Raw genomic sequence first — 14,053 nt, forward strand, 5'->3', positions numbered from 1 at the left:
CTCCAATGCATGAAAGTAAAGAGTGAAAATGAAGTAGCTCAGTCGTGTCCGACCCTCAGCGACCCCATGGACTGCAGCCTACCAGGCTCCTCTGTCCATGGGATTTTCCGGGCAAGAGTACTGGAGTGGGGTGCCATCGCCTTCTCCGTCCAAAGTTTATTTCTGTGTATACACAAAAAAAGAGACTAGGTCTACCATTTACAGAATATACTCTTTCAGGCAAATAAGTGCACTGAGGATAAATAAACATTTAGGATAAAGCTTTATTTATATTTCTTACAAGTAATTCAATCAAATAAGGTGGACAGCCAAAACAAGTTTGCATATTCAGGAGACTGATGGTAATTAAACAACTGATCTTGGTAAATTACAATGTGAAGGAATAATTCCCCCCCCCCCCCCCGCACCTTCTAAATAAGGTGCCCATATGCTCTGGTTCTGTTTCACACCTGTTGTCCAAGTGCAATTTCATAGCGAGAGTATAATTTCTGATTCTGAAACTGTGTCCCATTTCAGATGACGATCATCTCACCTCTCGGGCACGTTGTAGAATGGTCTTTACTGACCTGGGTGATATCTCAGGCAGACCTGACGATGTCCCTGGTCTCACCTGGGTTTTAATACTCACATTTACTATCTATAGTATTATCTTTCCAGACGGCAGTGCCAGATAAGATGGAGTAAGCATTCAACTACCTTTCCTCCACTCTTTGTAGCTATGAAGCTTGGATTAGAGGCATACAGAAATCTGTTTGGTTTTTCAAATATGACACGAACGAACCCATCTATGAAACAGAAACGGAATCACAGACATGGAGAACAGACTGGTGGTTGCCAAGGGAGCTGGACTGGAGGAAGGATGAAGTGGGAAGCTGGGATTAGCAGATGTAAGCCTCCACGTACAGGACGGATAAACAAGGCCACAGAACTGCATTCAATATCCTATGATAAATCATCATGGGAAAGAATATTGTCAAAGGTACATATGGACACACACACGCATAACTTACACTGCTGGGTACCTGCTTGGCTTCGGGAGCCGCCGTCTCTGTGGTTGGGGCGGGGGGAACTGTCCGTGTTGATTCCTGGAGCGGTGGTCTCGAGGGAGTGGCCAACATCTGCTGGCGCTTCTCTCTGTCCTCTTACCACCTGGTGGGGGCGCTGGAAGTCGCGGCGGGAAACGCACTGCGGGGTGGGGCGCTCTCGCAGAGGGAGCAAGACGTGTGTGGAACCTGAGACCTTGCTGAGTGCAGCCAGGAAGGCACTCAGGAAAGCGGGCTCACCCCCAAGCTTCAGGGGCGTGAATCTGACCCTAAATAGAACCCCGTCCGCTCTGAGAACTGAACTATAGGACAGACTGCTTCCTGAGTTCCAGGGACAAGCCCAAACCGAAGGACAGTGAAATAAAACTGACAGTGAAACCGCAAGGCTGGTTAGAATTTTGGGCTTGAGTCCAAGTAGGTCAGTTGCCTGCTTAAACAAAGTAGCATCCTACATAGGATTTCATAAGATCCGGAGTTGCATGACGTAATATTTCAAATATCCAGGATGCAGTCCATTGAGAGCAAAAACTGACATTTTCTGATGGAATTTTCAATGCAGGTAGACGTAATATCAACGTACAAGGGACAAGGTAGGGGCCTTTGTGTGGTGGTAAGGCACACAGCCTGAAGTAGTAAAATATTATTTCCAAGTAGAAAGTGAAAGCGTAAATATATTTTTATCCCTTACGTTAGGCTGTGCTTAAGTCATACTCTCTGCGACCCCATGAACTGTAGCCCTCCAGGCTCCTCTGTGCATGGAGGTAACGTTTTCAGGCAAGAGTATGAGTGGGTTGCCATACCCTCCTCCAGAGGGATCCTCCCCACCCAGGGGTCGAACCCATGTCTCCGGTACTGGTAGGCGGGTTCTTTACCACTAGCACCATCTGGGAAGCCAGTGTGCAGGTGAGTCAGAGCAATGTGGGTGTGCACAGGGGCATGGGTGGGGTAGGCGGGTATCCATCGTGGGCCAGAGGCTTAAACTGCATGGCGTCCAGGACAGATGAGCGACGGTTTACTCTGTGTTACAGCCTGGGAGGGGCACTGGCAGACATCACACACCCCTGCTGCTGATTGATGGAGCAGCAAGAGGAAGAAAAACACGGAACACAGCAGCGGGAAACAGGAAGGCTCTCCTGCACGGCCCCTCCAGCTCCCTCTGCTGACGGAGCTCCACGGTGCTCACCATAAGGGATAAGGATAAATGCTAAGTCCATTCCGTGGAGTGGATACTGAATGGTGAATTTGGGGCCAAGAGGTAATGGAGTGATTCCTGGCGTAGCGTGCACCAATCCGTCAATAGCTGTACATGCAAAAATTAAGTACTTCTCAGCAATAGAAGAGAATGTACCGCCGAGACACACACAGCTTGGCTGAAGCTCAAAGCATGATGTGCGTGCATGCATGCTAAATCACTTCAGTAATGTCTGACTCTTTGTGACCCTGTGGACTGTAGCCCGCCAGGCTCCGATGTCCATGGAGTTTCCCAGGCAAGAATAACCATGGCCTCCTCCAGGGGATCTTCTGGACCCAGAACCTGAACCTGAGTCTCATGTCTCCTGCATTGGCGGGTGATTTCTTTCTTTTTTTTTTTTTTAATTTTTAAGTTTTACTTTATTTTACTTTACAATACTGTACTGGTTTTGCCATACATTGACATGAATCCACCACGGGTGTACATGCGATCCCAAACATGAACCCCCCTCCCACCTCCCTCCCCACAACATCCCTCTGGGTCATGCCCGTGCACCAGCCCCAAGCATCCTGTATCCTGCATCGGACATAGACTGGCGATTCGATTCTTACATGATAGTATACATGTTTCAGTGCCATTCTCCCAAATCATCCCACCATCTCCCTCTCCCTCTGAGTCCAAAAGCCCGCTATACACATCTGTGTCTTTTTTGCTGTCTTGCATACCGGGTCATCATTGCCATCTTTCTAAATTCCATATATATGTGTTAGTATACTGTATTGGTGTTTTTCTTTCTGGCTTACTTCACTCTGTATAATTGACTCCAGTTTCATCCATCTCATCAGAACTGATTCAAATGTACTCTTTTCCATTAGTGCCACTTGGGAAACCTGTTGTTGTTTAGTTGCTAGGTCATGTCCAGCTTGCTACCCCATGGACTGTAGCCCGCCAGGTTCCTCTGTCCATGGGATTCTCCAGGCAAGAATACTGGGGTGGGTTGCTGTTTACTTCTCTAGGAGATCTTTCCGACCCAGGAACTAAACCCACATCTCCTGCATTTGTGTGCAGATTCTTTACCACTGAGCCACCTGGGATATATATACATGTATAAATGATTCAATTTACTGTAATAACCCAACATTGCAAAGCAACTATATGCCAATAAATTAAAAAAAAATTCACCTGGTGTCTATTATGTACTAAGCACTTTCCTCTCAGACATGTGTTATATCACTTAATCTTCACATCACCTTTAAGACAGTCATCATCATCACCACCGTCACCATCATAACCATCATCATCACCATCAATAAGGCAGTTGAAGCTCTGTGGGGTCTAGAAGACGCCCAGGATCACACAACTTCAACTTTCTTCTCTCTATAAAATCCCTATTCCCTTAGGGAAGCAGTCACATTGGACTTGTAAGACCAAGCCAGGAGCCACACTCTGGTGTGAAGATGTGTTTCATTTCAGAGCTCATATTCACGCCCACCCCATCCACCTGCAGCACCATGGTGCCTCTCCTCCCCTCACGATGCGGAATCTCCCAGAGTATACTGCACCCTTCCGCAGTGTCCTCTGTTCCTCCCTGAGTAGCGGAAGTTTGACTTTGGGGAGCAGAGACAGAGCTCGGCTCTTCTGTCCTGAGAGCGGAGTCAAAGCTCTTGACTTCACTCCAGCGCGGGATGCAGGCTTTCAATTTAGGGTGTGACGTGCCAGCCCTTGATCTGAGGCCATCCAGCTTAATTGCTAGTTGCGGGCTTGGAAAGCAAATGGTGTTTCTGGACAGCACCAGCCAATTCTCTATCACTGCTTTCTTCTCCTTTCTTCCTAAAAAAAGAATCAAATTTGAGCCCCAACAAAGTAACAAGAGCTTTGGGGCAAGCATAGATACTTCAATTCCAGAAGCGCTGTGCAGATACTTTTCAGCAAAGTCTATTATACCGCCTACTAGGGGAAAGAAGAAAAGATGTGCTGATCATTTTGTTTAAAACTATTCTTGGAGGAAGGTGATTATCTAATTAACCATGGGCAGGCACAGAAAAGTCAATTCTGCTCTTTCAGAACAGAAGTGGCTTTGTGAAACTGAGGGTAAAAAGGAAGAAAACCAGCACCCTCCACCTCAAACTTTGCTTCCAACTGTGCACAGTTGAAGTCCTAGGTGAAGAGAGATTTCTCTGCTGGGTACATCACCCCTTAATTAGTCTCTTGAGGGTGGACCGGATTTGGTCACTTAAATTACAAGGGATCCACTGGAAGAGGATGTCATTCCACTGACATCCTCCACACCACTGAACTCCATGAGTAGAAGGGTTTAGAAGAGCAGATGACAAAGATCACAAGGCTTCTTGGGAGCTGGCAGCAAAAATGGTCAGAGGAAGCCAGGTTTCTACTGCTAATACAGTCATCAGATGATTAAACCAAAAGCTTCAGATGGGTCATTAGTTTGCTGACCTAAAATGCCATAAAAATTCCTTTGGTGCTCTGTTTTGCAAGCTGAGTTTTCCCTCCATCATATTTCAAATCTATTCGTCTATGAACCTGGTTTAGATGATGATTACATGGTCACCTTAATCCCTGAGCTTCCCTGGTGGCTCAGACAGTAAAGACTCTGCCTGCAATGCAGGACACCCAGGTATAACCTCTGGATAGGGAAGATCCCCTGGAGAAGGGAATGTCAACCCACTCCAGTATTCTTTCCTGGAGAATTCCATGGACTGAGGAGTCTGGGGTGATACAGTCCATGGGGTCACAGAGAGTCAGACACCACTGAAATGACGAATCAATTCAGTTCAGTTCAGTTGCTCAGTCTGACTCTTTGCGACCCTATGAACCGCAGCACGCCAGGCCTCCCTGTCCATCACCAGCTCCCAGAGCTTACTCAAATTCATGTCCATTGAGTCGGTGATGACATCCAACCATCTCATCCTCTGTCATCCCCTTCTCCTACCTTCAATCTTTCCCAGCATCAGGGTCTCATTTGAAAAAATGAGTCAGCTCTTCGCACCAGGTGGCCAAAATATTGCAGTTTCAGCTTCAACATCAGTCCTTTCAATGGACACCTAGGACTGATTTCCTTTAGGATGGACTGGTTGGATCTCCTTGCAGTCCAAAGGACTCTCAAGAGTCTTCTCCAACAGAACAGTTCAAAAGCATCAATTCTTCAATGCTCAGTTTTCTTTATAGTCCAACTCTCTCATCCATAGATGACTATTGGAAAAACCATAGCCTTGACTTAATCATTAATTGAACCTCCAAGGTGTAGTACTGACGCTGACCACTAGGTGTCAGCAGTGTAACTGCCAGAGAACTCGGGGAAAGCATTTCATTACAGAAGTCAAATCTGAACAAATAATTAAGTGTGGTTCAAGAGGTACCTGCAGCCTTGGCCATTCAAACCAAGGGAGCTAGCAGGGGGAGGAGAGAAGGAGCAGGTGCAACCCAGGTTTCTGGGAGAGAGGGAAGGACCCTCTTCCTGGTTAGGAGGGCCCTAGTGACACCTGGAATGAGAACCATGGTGTTCTTTTTAATTTTCGCTCACAAAATGAAACCAGTGTGCAGTGACGTGAGGAAACAGCTTTAAAGGAACAGGTATTTCTGCTTCATAAATTGCTCTTCGAATCACGATCGGATGGAAGTCACACAGGTAGTTAGTTCCCTGGGCTTTCTCGAGTCTGTTGAGTGACAGGATGCATTTGAGTCAGAAGCTGTGTTGCCTGAACACAAATGCTCTAAAGGTGACTTGAAAACATCTATACTTGGAACTCAGTGACACGCTTGGACTCTTCCCGGACTGACCCACGGGCTGTGTGTACATCACCTGTGAGCCAGGTGGAGGCTGGTGCGCTCTGAAATTCCTCCTCTCTTCCCGAGAGTGGTGCATCAGGGCACATGCCCCGAGAGAAGCTCACAGCATGGGCGTTCGGGGGCTTGTGCCTTTCTGTCCTTGGAACTGGTGCCTGTTGCTAGCGACCCTCCAGTGTTGTGGAGCATCTTCTGAGTCGAACAGATCCACAGATTCCTCTGCCCAGAGTGAGCTTAATGTCCGGTTTGCTGCTGCCAGCTCCCAGCCAGCCGAGGCAATATCTGTCTTCACACTGGATTATGACTACGTGCAAATTCCCTACGAGGTCACCCTCTGGATACTCCTAGCATCACTTGCAAAAATAGGTAAGGGCCCCGAGTGTCTTACCTAACCAGTTGTTTTCTATGTGAGATAATGTGTGTGAATACGCCTTGTAGGTGGTGGGTCAAGTGGATTTTAACTATTGCTGCTATTACATGAAAATTCTATTCTCTTGACTCAAGGGAAAGGCATAACTGATTTTTGTCTGGCCATTTATTGCTTCAGGTTGTGCTATGAAATTTAAGGACCTACTTCTGGGCTCTGGGTTGTTTCTATTTCATCTCCTTTCAGGGTGATAGTCATGTGACATTACTTGGTATGTAAAAATCTCAAGTTCTGTGCGTTAAGAAATGCGGAGTAAAGTATGCTGACCTTGGGGTGATGCCCACTGGAAATTTTAGGACCCACATAATGATTCTTCTGTAAAATGCGCTTTCTTCATTCTTGGCCATGGAACCATGGGCTTCATCAATGACTCTCTTTGTTCATTTTTAAAAGTGGTATGTGCTCCTTGAAAATTGACAGAAAGCAAGAAACAAGACAACCAGTGGCAACTCATAGCCCTCAGTGACGAGGGAGGTGGAAGTAGAGATGGTATCTGTCAGTAAAATCTTGGTTTACACCTGAGCCAAGAGGAACCAAGGGCACACTTGTGGTTTCTTCTGTGACATAAAGTAGATTCAAGCTCATGGGTGAAATTCTAGCCAGGGTTCTCAGTGCCTCCAGTCCAAGTGATGGATTCCACTCTGAGACTATTTAATCCCCAACTTCACCCCTTGTCTCCTTAAAAACAGGTATTCCAGAGTGAAAAGCGGATACATTCATCTCAATGGTCAAGCGTAGCATCTCCTTTGCCTTAGTGATAAACTTTGTTATTTGAGTAGATAGCCTCACTGAAGGAGACACAGTGAAGTATGTGGGTGGTTATTTATGTTTTGTCTGGAATGGCTGTGAAGTGTGGGTTAAGCCAAGAAATCAGACAGTTAACTCAGGATGCTGGCCATTTCATTGAACGCGCTCCTCGTGGATGCTGGGGGCACCAGCATATTCATTAGGCGCCCTTCATAACTGCCATTCATTTTGAGCTCGTAAGGTATGCAGATAAATTGTCAGTTTGAAGAACTCCTGTGTGGTCACATGACCCAGTGACACAGAGGGTCTCACATTATTTCTCAGAAGTGCTCAAGTAATCATGGGGTTTCCCAGGGGGATGATATTCTCACTTCAGAGCTAGGGGTCTATCACCTTTCCTGCAACCACACGGATGCTAAGAACAGTCCAAGTGATCTTCTGTGACCTTGAGGTGTCCTTTGTCAAAATGCCAGTGATTCTGGTCCCACCCATTCCCTTCCTTTCCACAGGAATGTGTTAAGTTGGTCCGGAACCAGGAAATTAAATCTGCCACTGACTAGCTAGTCACGCTGTCTTTTTTAATCTCAATTTGTTCATCTGTGAAATTATTCCTGAGATCTCTTCTTGGTGCACATAGGATTTTCTAATGGAAAAGAAACTTCCATTCTACACCACTAAACATCTCAATGCACACAGTGTATGGTTTATGCCAGCAGAGAAGACGGATAGTCCTGTAGAGGTGTTGCATGAGCCCAGACTATGTCTGCAAGTTGAGAGTCCTGCGAGGATGCTGTTGTTCACTGAACTGCTGCCTAAATGTTCTTGATTTTCATGTGGATGCAACTCAGCATGCTATAGAAAAAGAAAACTAAAGTAAGTTATCAGTTAGCGCATGCCTATTGAAAAACAAATGTCACATTTGCTGGCCTTTAAGAATTCAGATTATTTTTGTATTGTACGTGAAAGGAGGGCTTCCCTGATAGCTCAGTTGGTAAAGAATCTGCCTGCAATGCAGGAGACGCTGGTTCGATTCCTGGTTTGGGAAGATCCCCTGGAGAAGGGAAAGGCCTGGAGAATTCCGTGGACTGTATGGTCCATGGGGTTGCAGAGTCGGACACGACTGAGCGACTTGAAATGAAGGTCAAATTTAGTGAATGTATAGTGTGATCCAAGCACTGGGCTTGTAGCTTCATTGTTGTTGCTGTTCAGTCGCAAAGTCGTGCCCGTTTCTTCACAGCCCCATGGACTGCAACACACCAGGCTTTCCCGTCCTTCACTACCTCCTGGAGCTTGCTCAAACTCATGTCCATTGAGTCCTCTCATCTCATCCTCTGTCGCCCCCTTCTCTTGCCCGCAGTCTTTCCCAGCATCAGGTCTTTCCCAATGAGTCGGCTCTTCGAACCAGGTGACCAAAGTATTGGAGCTTCAGCTTCAGCACCAGCCGTCCCATGACTATTCAGGACTGATATCCTTTAGGATTGACCGGATAACTTTACATATGCTAGCAAAATAATCGCCATCATAACGACGACATAGAACTTTAATACTTAAGGAGTCCACAAAGATTCTTTAGATTCTCTATTATAAAGCTTGAATCAAACCTGATTAATGATCGCTAGTATTATCGCTCATTCTTTTATTCAGCCTTCTACCAAGACACGTGTATTGAGCACCCAGGCAATGTGCGGGAGTCATTTCCGTCCCCAGCCTCAGAGGGGAAGATGGGGCAGTCTAGTCGTGCCTCATAGGTGTTCCAACAAGGGCCATCTCTGACTTTCAGGCAGCACTTGGTTATCTGTGACCATTTAAGTTTCAGGCCCTGAAACTGTAAAGTCTAACAGTGAGTGACTGTTTTGTCCATTATGGAAAGGGAGAAGAGTTGTGGAAGGTGAAATTCACAAAGTATTTCCCTGAAAGGGCCCTGCTACAGGCTGAACCCTCTTCCTGCTATCAGTGAGTAGATGCACCTTAGTTTCAGGCAGGTGATGTGGGCTCATTTCAGGAAACTCAATTCCTGGAAGCAGGACCACCCCAGGGGGGACACAGGGCCTGAAAAAAATCACACCAGGGACTCTTCTGCCTACCTTACGTATTTTAAAAGTGAAGTGTGATTAAAATAAGCACTCACTGAAGAAGGAAGAGGAGCAAGAGAGGGGAGAAGGAGAAGAAGGAAGCTGTTAGTAAGAAATGGAGAGCGCTTCCCTCGTGGTCCAGTGCTTAAGAATCTGCCTGCCAATGCAGGGGACACGGGTTCGATCCCTGGTCCAGGAAGATCCCACGTGCTGCGGGGCAGCTAAGCCTGTGCACCACAACTGCTGAAGCCTGTGCACTACAGCCTGTGTCCTGCAACAGAAAAGGTCACCACAGTGAGAAGCCTGGGCACCGAAGCTTGAGTGTAGCTTCCGCTGACCTTAACTGAAGAAAGCCCTCATGCAATGCCCTTGGCAATGCTGCACAGCCAAAAATAAGTAAATAAGGAAAAAGGAAGAAAAAGAGAAAGCAGCACTCTAGAAGGAGAGCTTAAACTGGTCTTGAAGCCAGCGGGCGGGGTGTGTGGTTTGCTCTGTCTCTGGATACTAATTAAAGTCCATTGTATTAAGCTGCCTGCTAACGGTAGACGGAGAAATTCACAGCTGAGGTCAGGGAAGCCCACAAGCTCTGAATCTGAAAATTCCTCAGAAGACCTTCCATGGCCCCCAAGGCCTATGGGAGGGAGAAAGGAAATGGCAACTCATTCCAGTATTCTTGCCTGGAACATTCCATGGACAGCAGAGCTTGGCGGGCTACATACTATAGTCCATAGTGCTGCATAGATTCAGACACGACTGCGGGACTAATACCACCTCTTTAGCCTTGAATTTCACACCCTCCATTGTTTAGCTCGAAATTATCTTGCAACTCTTCCCCTAATAACCTTCCCAGTTAAAATGTGCTCCAGTCAGATTGCTGCAGGGAAGAACAAAATCTGAGTACTGGTCGGATCTGTTTCTTTTACTGTAACCTTTCCTTCTCGTTGCTTCTGTTTACTAAGAGGATACTGTCCGTACATAATGGCCTGCCTTGGTGAACCCAGCCCCTCGGCCTGAAGGTTAAACCAAAGTGCCTTTGTTCAGGGAAACACCCTGACTGGGTCCACCTGTGGATTGCTACGGGATGGAGGAAATTAACACATGCCCTCCCAGTGCTAGCCATCCCAGGAGATATTTGCAAGATTATAGGGCTTTTTACTTTAATTCCTCACCTCCTCTGTCTCTGAGTTTTATAAAAGAAACTGGCATCCAGACCCTCCAAAGAGCAAGTTTGGACTCAGTAACAAGGTGAATCTACTCGATGAATGAAGGTATTTTTGAATCTATGTAGCTGGGCTATTCCTGACTCTCCCCTATTTCTCTCCGAGTTCTCCCCTTCTAAAATGCCTTCCCTTCTGTTACTCGACTATGTAAGTCCTTGTTGTTTAGTTGCTCAGTTGTGTCTGACTTTTTATGACCCCCGTGGACTGTATCCCTTGAGTGGGGATTCGACGCCCAGATATACATGGTATAGAGCATCTGGCAGCAGGATGAGGAATGGGCTGGGAGATGCGGGATGAAGTAGGAGGTCAGGAAGACACTGCAGTGAGTGGATGAGAAGTGGGGAGGCCCTGCCCTCAGTGAAAGCTTCGGGCGTGGAGAAGAGTAGATACGCGTCAAGGGCAGTGAGTGGAAGGTGTAAGTGATGAAATAGGTTGCTGATGCGTGAGGGGCAGAGGTGATGGAGTCCCCATAAGAATGCCACTTGACTTCCTCTTAAGCGGCTGGCTGGGTGGCAATGTCATTGGTTAAATCAGGGAAACAAAGACTTTTCATCTTTATTTATTGGTTTGGTCGAGAAGGTGTACATTGGAAGGAGCTGGTGTTGAATCCCCGTGATAGACCTTTTTTTTTAAGTTAAAAATGCTTGCTTTATTTTATTTTTAGTTGAAGTGCAGATGTATATATAAGTTACAGGTATATGACATAGTGATTCATAATTTTTAAAGGTTATACTCCATTTATGCATGGGTGCTAAGTCTTCCGTTGTGTCCAACTCTGTTCAACCCTATGGACTGTAGCCAGCCGGGTTCCTCTGTCCATGGAATTCTCTAAAGCAGAATACTAGAATGGGTTGCCATTTCCTTCTCCAGGAGATCTTCCCAACCCAGGGATCAGAACCTGTGTCTTTCGTGTCTCCTGCATTGGCAGGCGGGTTCTTTACCACTAGAACCACCTGGGAAGATATGCTCTATCTGTAGTTATCATAAAATATTGGCTGTATTCTCCATGCTGTACTATACATCATTGTAGCTTATGCTTCACCTCATAGTTTGCACCTCTGACTCCCCTGCCTATATCTTACCCTGGCCCCGTCCCCCTCCCCACTGGTAACTACTAGTTCATTCTCTATACCTGGCAAGTTGCTTATTTTTTTTTATTAAATTCGCTAGTTTATCTCGTGGATCCCTCAAGACTCTTGCTTGAGCTTCAAAGGCGAGTTTTGCATGAGAGCCCAGTTCTCCCTCTCATAGCCCTCAGGATGGAGGAGGCAGAAAGCAGGAGGAGGCAGGAGGGCACGGAAGGACTGAGAAGATCCTAGAACCTGCGCAGGCTGTGGGAAGCCCTTGATCTTGTCAAGCTCCAGCCTTGACAAGGATGCTGAGGCTGGGAGATGCGCGCCGGTTTGCCTGGGTACCCATCCGCGTGGCTCTGAAAGGCCCCTGGCAGCCACCTCCCCTGGTGTCCCAGCGGCCAGAGCCGGGTTACCTGCCCACCTCTCACCGTGGTTCTCTGCTCCGCAGGCTTCCACCTCAACCGCAGGCTACCCCGCCTCATGCCCGAGAGTTGCCTGCTCATCCTCGTGGGGGCGCTGGTAGGCGCGGTCATCTTCGGAACGGACCACAAGTCCCCGCCCGTGATGGACTCGAGCATCTATTTCTTGTACCTGCTCCCGCCCATCGTCCTGGAGAGCGGCTACTTCATGCCCACGCGGCCCTTCTTCGAGAACCTCGGCTCCATCCTGTGGTGGGCGGGCCTGGGCGCCCTGCTCAACGCCTTCGGCATCGGCCTCTCGCTCCACCTGGTCTGCCAGGTTCCGGCCTTTGGGCTGGGCGACGTCAACCTGCTTCAGAACCTGCTGTTCGGGAGCCTCATGTCGGCCGTGGACCCGGTGGCCGTCCTGGCCGTGTTCGAGGAGGCGCGTGTGAACGAGCAGCTACACATGATGATCTTTGGGGAAGCCCTGCTCAATGACGGCATCAGCGTGGTGAGACGCACACACATCCCCAGGGAGCAGGCCGGGGGTCGGGGGTGGGCCCCGGGCGGCCTGGCCACATCTGCCGCTGGGATCTGCAGGGTGCCCACCCTGGCTTGCTACACTGCTCGCCTTCACTAGCTTCTGTTTTAAGTTCTGTGTTTTTTTGGCCAAGAAGGATGTGGGATATTAGCACCTCCACCAGGGACTGAACCTGCAGCCCCCTGCATTGGAAGGCAAAGTCCTAACCACTGGACTGCCAGGGAAATCCCCACTGTCTTCTTTAAAGAGAGAAACAGGGGAGGGGATGCATAAGTCTAGTGAATTTGGTTTTCACTTTGCAGAAACCCTTGCAAAGGCTCTTCTGGATTTTCACACTGGGATGAGCAACATTATTGTTGTTTAGTTTCTAAGTCGTGTCCAACTCTTTTACAACCCCATGGACTATATAGTTGGCAGGCTCCTCTGTCCATGGGATTCTCCAGGCAGGAATGCTGGAGTGGGTTGTCATTCCCTTCTCCAGGGGATCTTCCCAACCCAGTGGTTGAACCTGTGTCTCTTCTGTCTCCTGCCCTGGCAGGCGGATTCTTTACCACTGACACCTGGGAAGCCTGGGAGAAGCAATACTTTGGATTTAATGTTCTCTCAGCATCGGACCTCACGTTTTAGATTGCTTTCTTAAGTCCTGATTTAAATGATGAAGTTAAAATAAAAGATAGGGGTCAGGAGAGAGATGATGGCGGATTTGCATGAATGCATTGGCTTGTTTGTGTGACTCAGTTGTGTGACTCCCATTGAGAATGTGAGGGGGCACCTTTGCTTAGGAGTCCTCTGGGAGAGAAGCTGAGAAGGCTTTACAGGCCAGATCAGCACAGAGCATCCACCCCAGAGGTGTCTTTGGCTAGAGGTGCTGGAATATTCTAGACTGGCTGTTGCACTGCTGTTTCCTAATGTCACTGTAAACCTTCACCAGGGTTAGTCTCCACGATTTTCTATAAACTTTGATGCACTTTTCTTATTTTTACATTTATATCACATCACATAACAAATACTAGAATGCACTTTCAGTGTAAAAGACTCCAACAGTACAAAATTATACCGAGTAAACAAAAGCCTCCACCTGGCCCTCTCCTCACCCCCCTGGATCCAGTTTCCATATCCCTTCTGGTCGTTATCTTGAACACAGGCATATGCATAGGTAAGCGTTGTTGTTGTTCAGTTGCTAAGTTGTATTGGAGAACTCCAGGCATCCTTGTCCTTCACTATCTCCTGGAATTTTCACAGATTCATGTTCATTGAGTCGGTGATGCCATCCAACCATCTCATCCTCTGCCATCCACTTCTTCTCCTGCCCTCAATCTTTCCCAGCATCAGGGTCTTTTCCAATGAGTCACTTCTTCACATCAGGTGGCCAAAGTATTGGAGCTTAAGCTTCAGCATCAGTCCTTGCAGTGAATATTCAGGGTTGACTTCCTTTAGGATCGACTGGTTGGATCTCCTTGCATCATTCTACATAAACTAGGTGGGATTACATCAGGTGTATGCTTAGATGTAACAAATCTTAGACTTCTTTCT

At 47.4% G+C, this 14,053-nt stretch overlaps 1 protein-coding gene across 1 annotated transcript in view; it reads left to right on the plus strand.

Moving 5' to 3' along the window:
- The window catches only part of SLC9A4 (solute carrier family 9 member A4), a 52,488-nt gene continuing 43,901 nt past the window's right edge, over positions 5,467–14,053 (plus strand). The window contains exons 1-2 of the mRNA XM_005686302.3: positions 5,467–6,405; positions 12,027–12,490. Of these exons, the coding sequence (XP_005686359.2) occupies positions 6,150–6,405; positions 12,027–12,490 (720 nt within the window). The 5' untranslated portion in view covers positions 5,467–6,149. The remainder of the gene's footprint in view (positions 6,406–12,026; positions 12,491–14,053) is intronic.

This window comes from Capra hircus, chromosome 11 (assembly GCF_001704415.2).
Source record: "Capra hircus breed San Clemente chromosome 11, ASM170441v1, whole genome shotgun sequence".
Lineage (NCBI taxonomy): Eukaryota > Metazoa > Chordata > Mammalia > Artiodactyla > Bovidae > Capra > Capra hircus.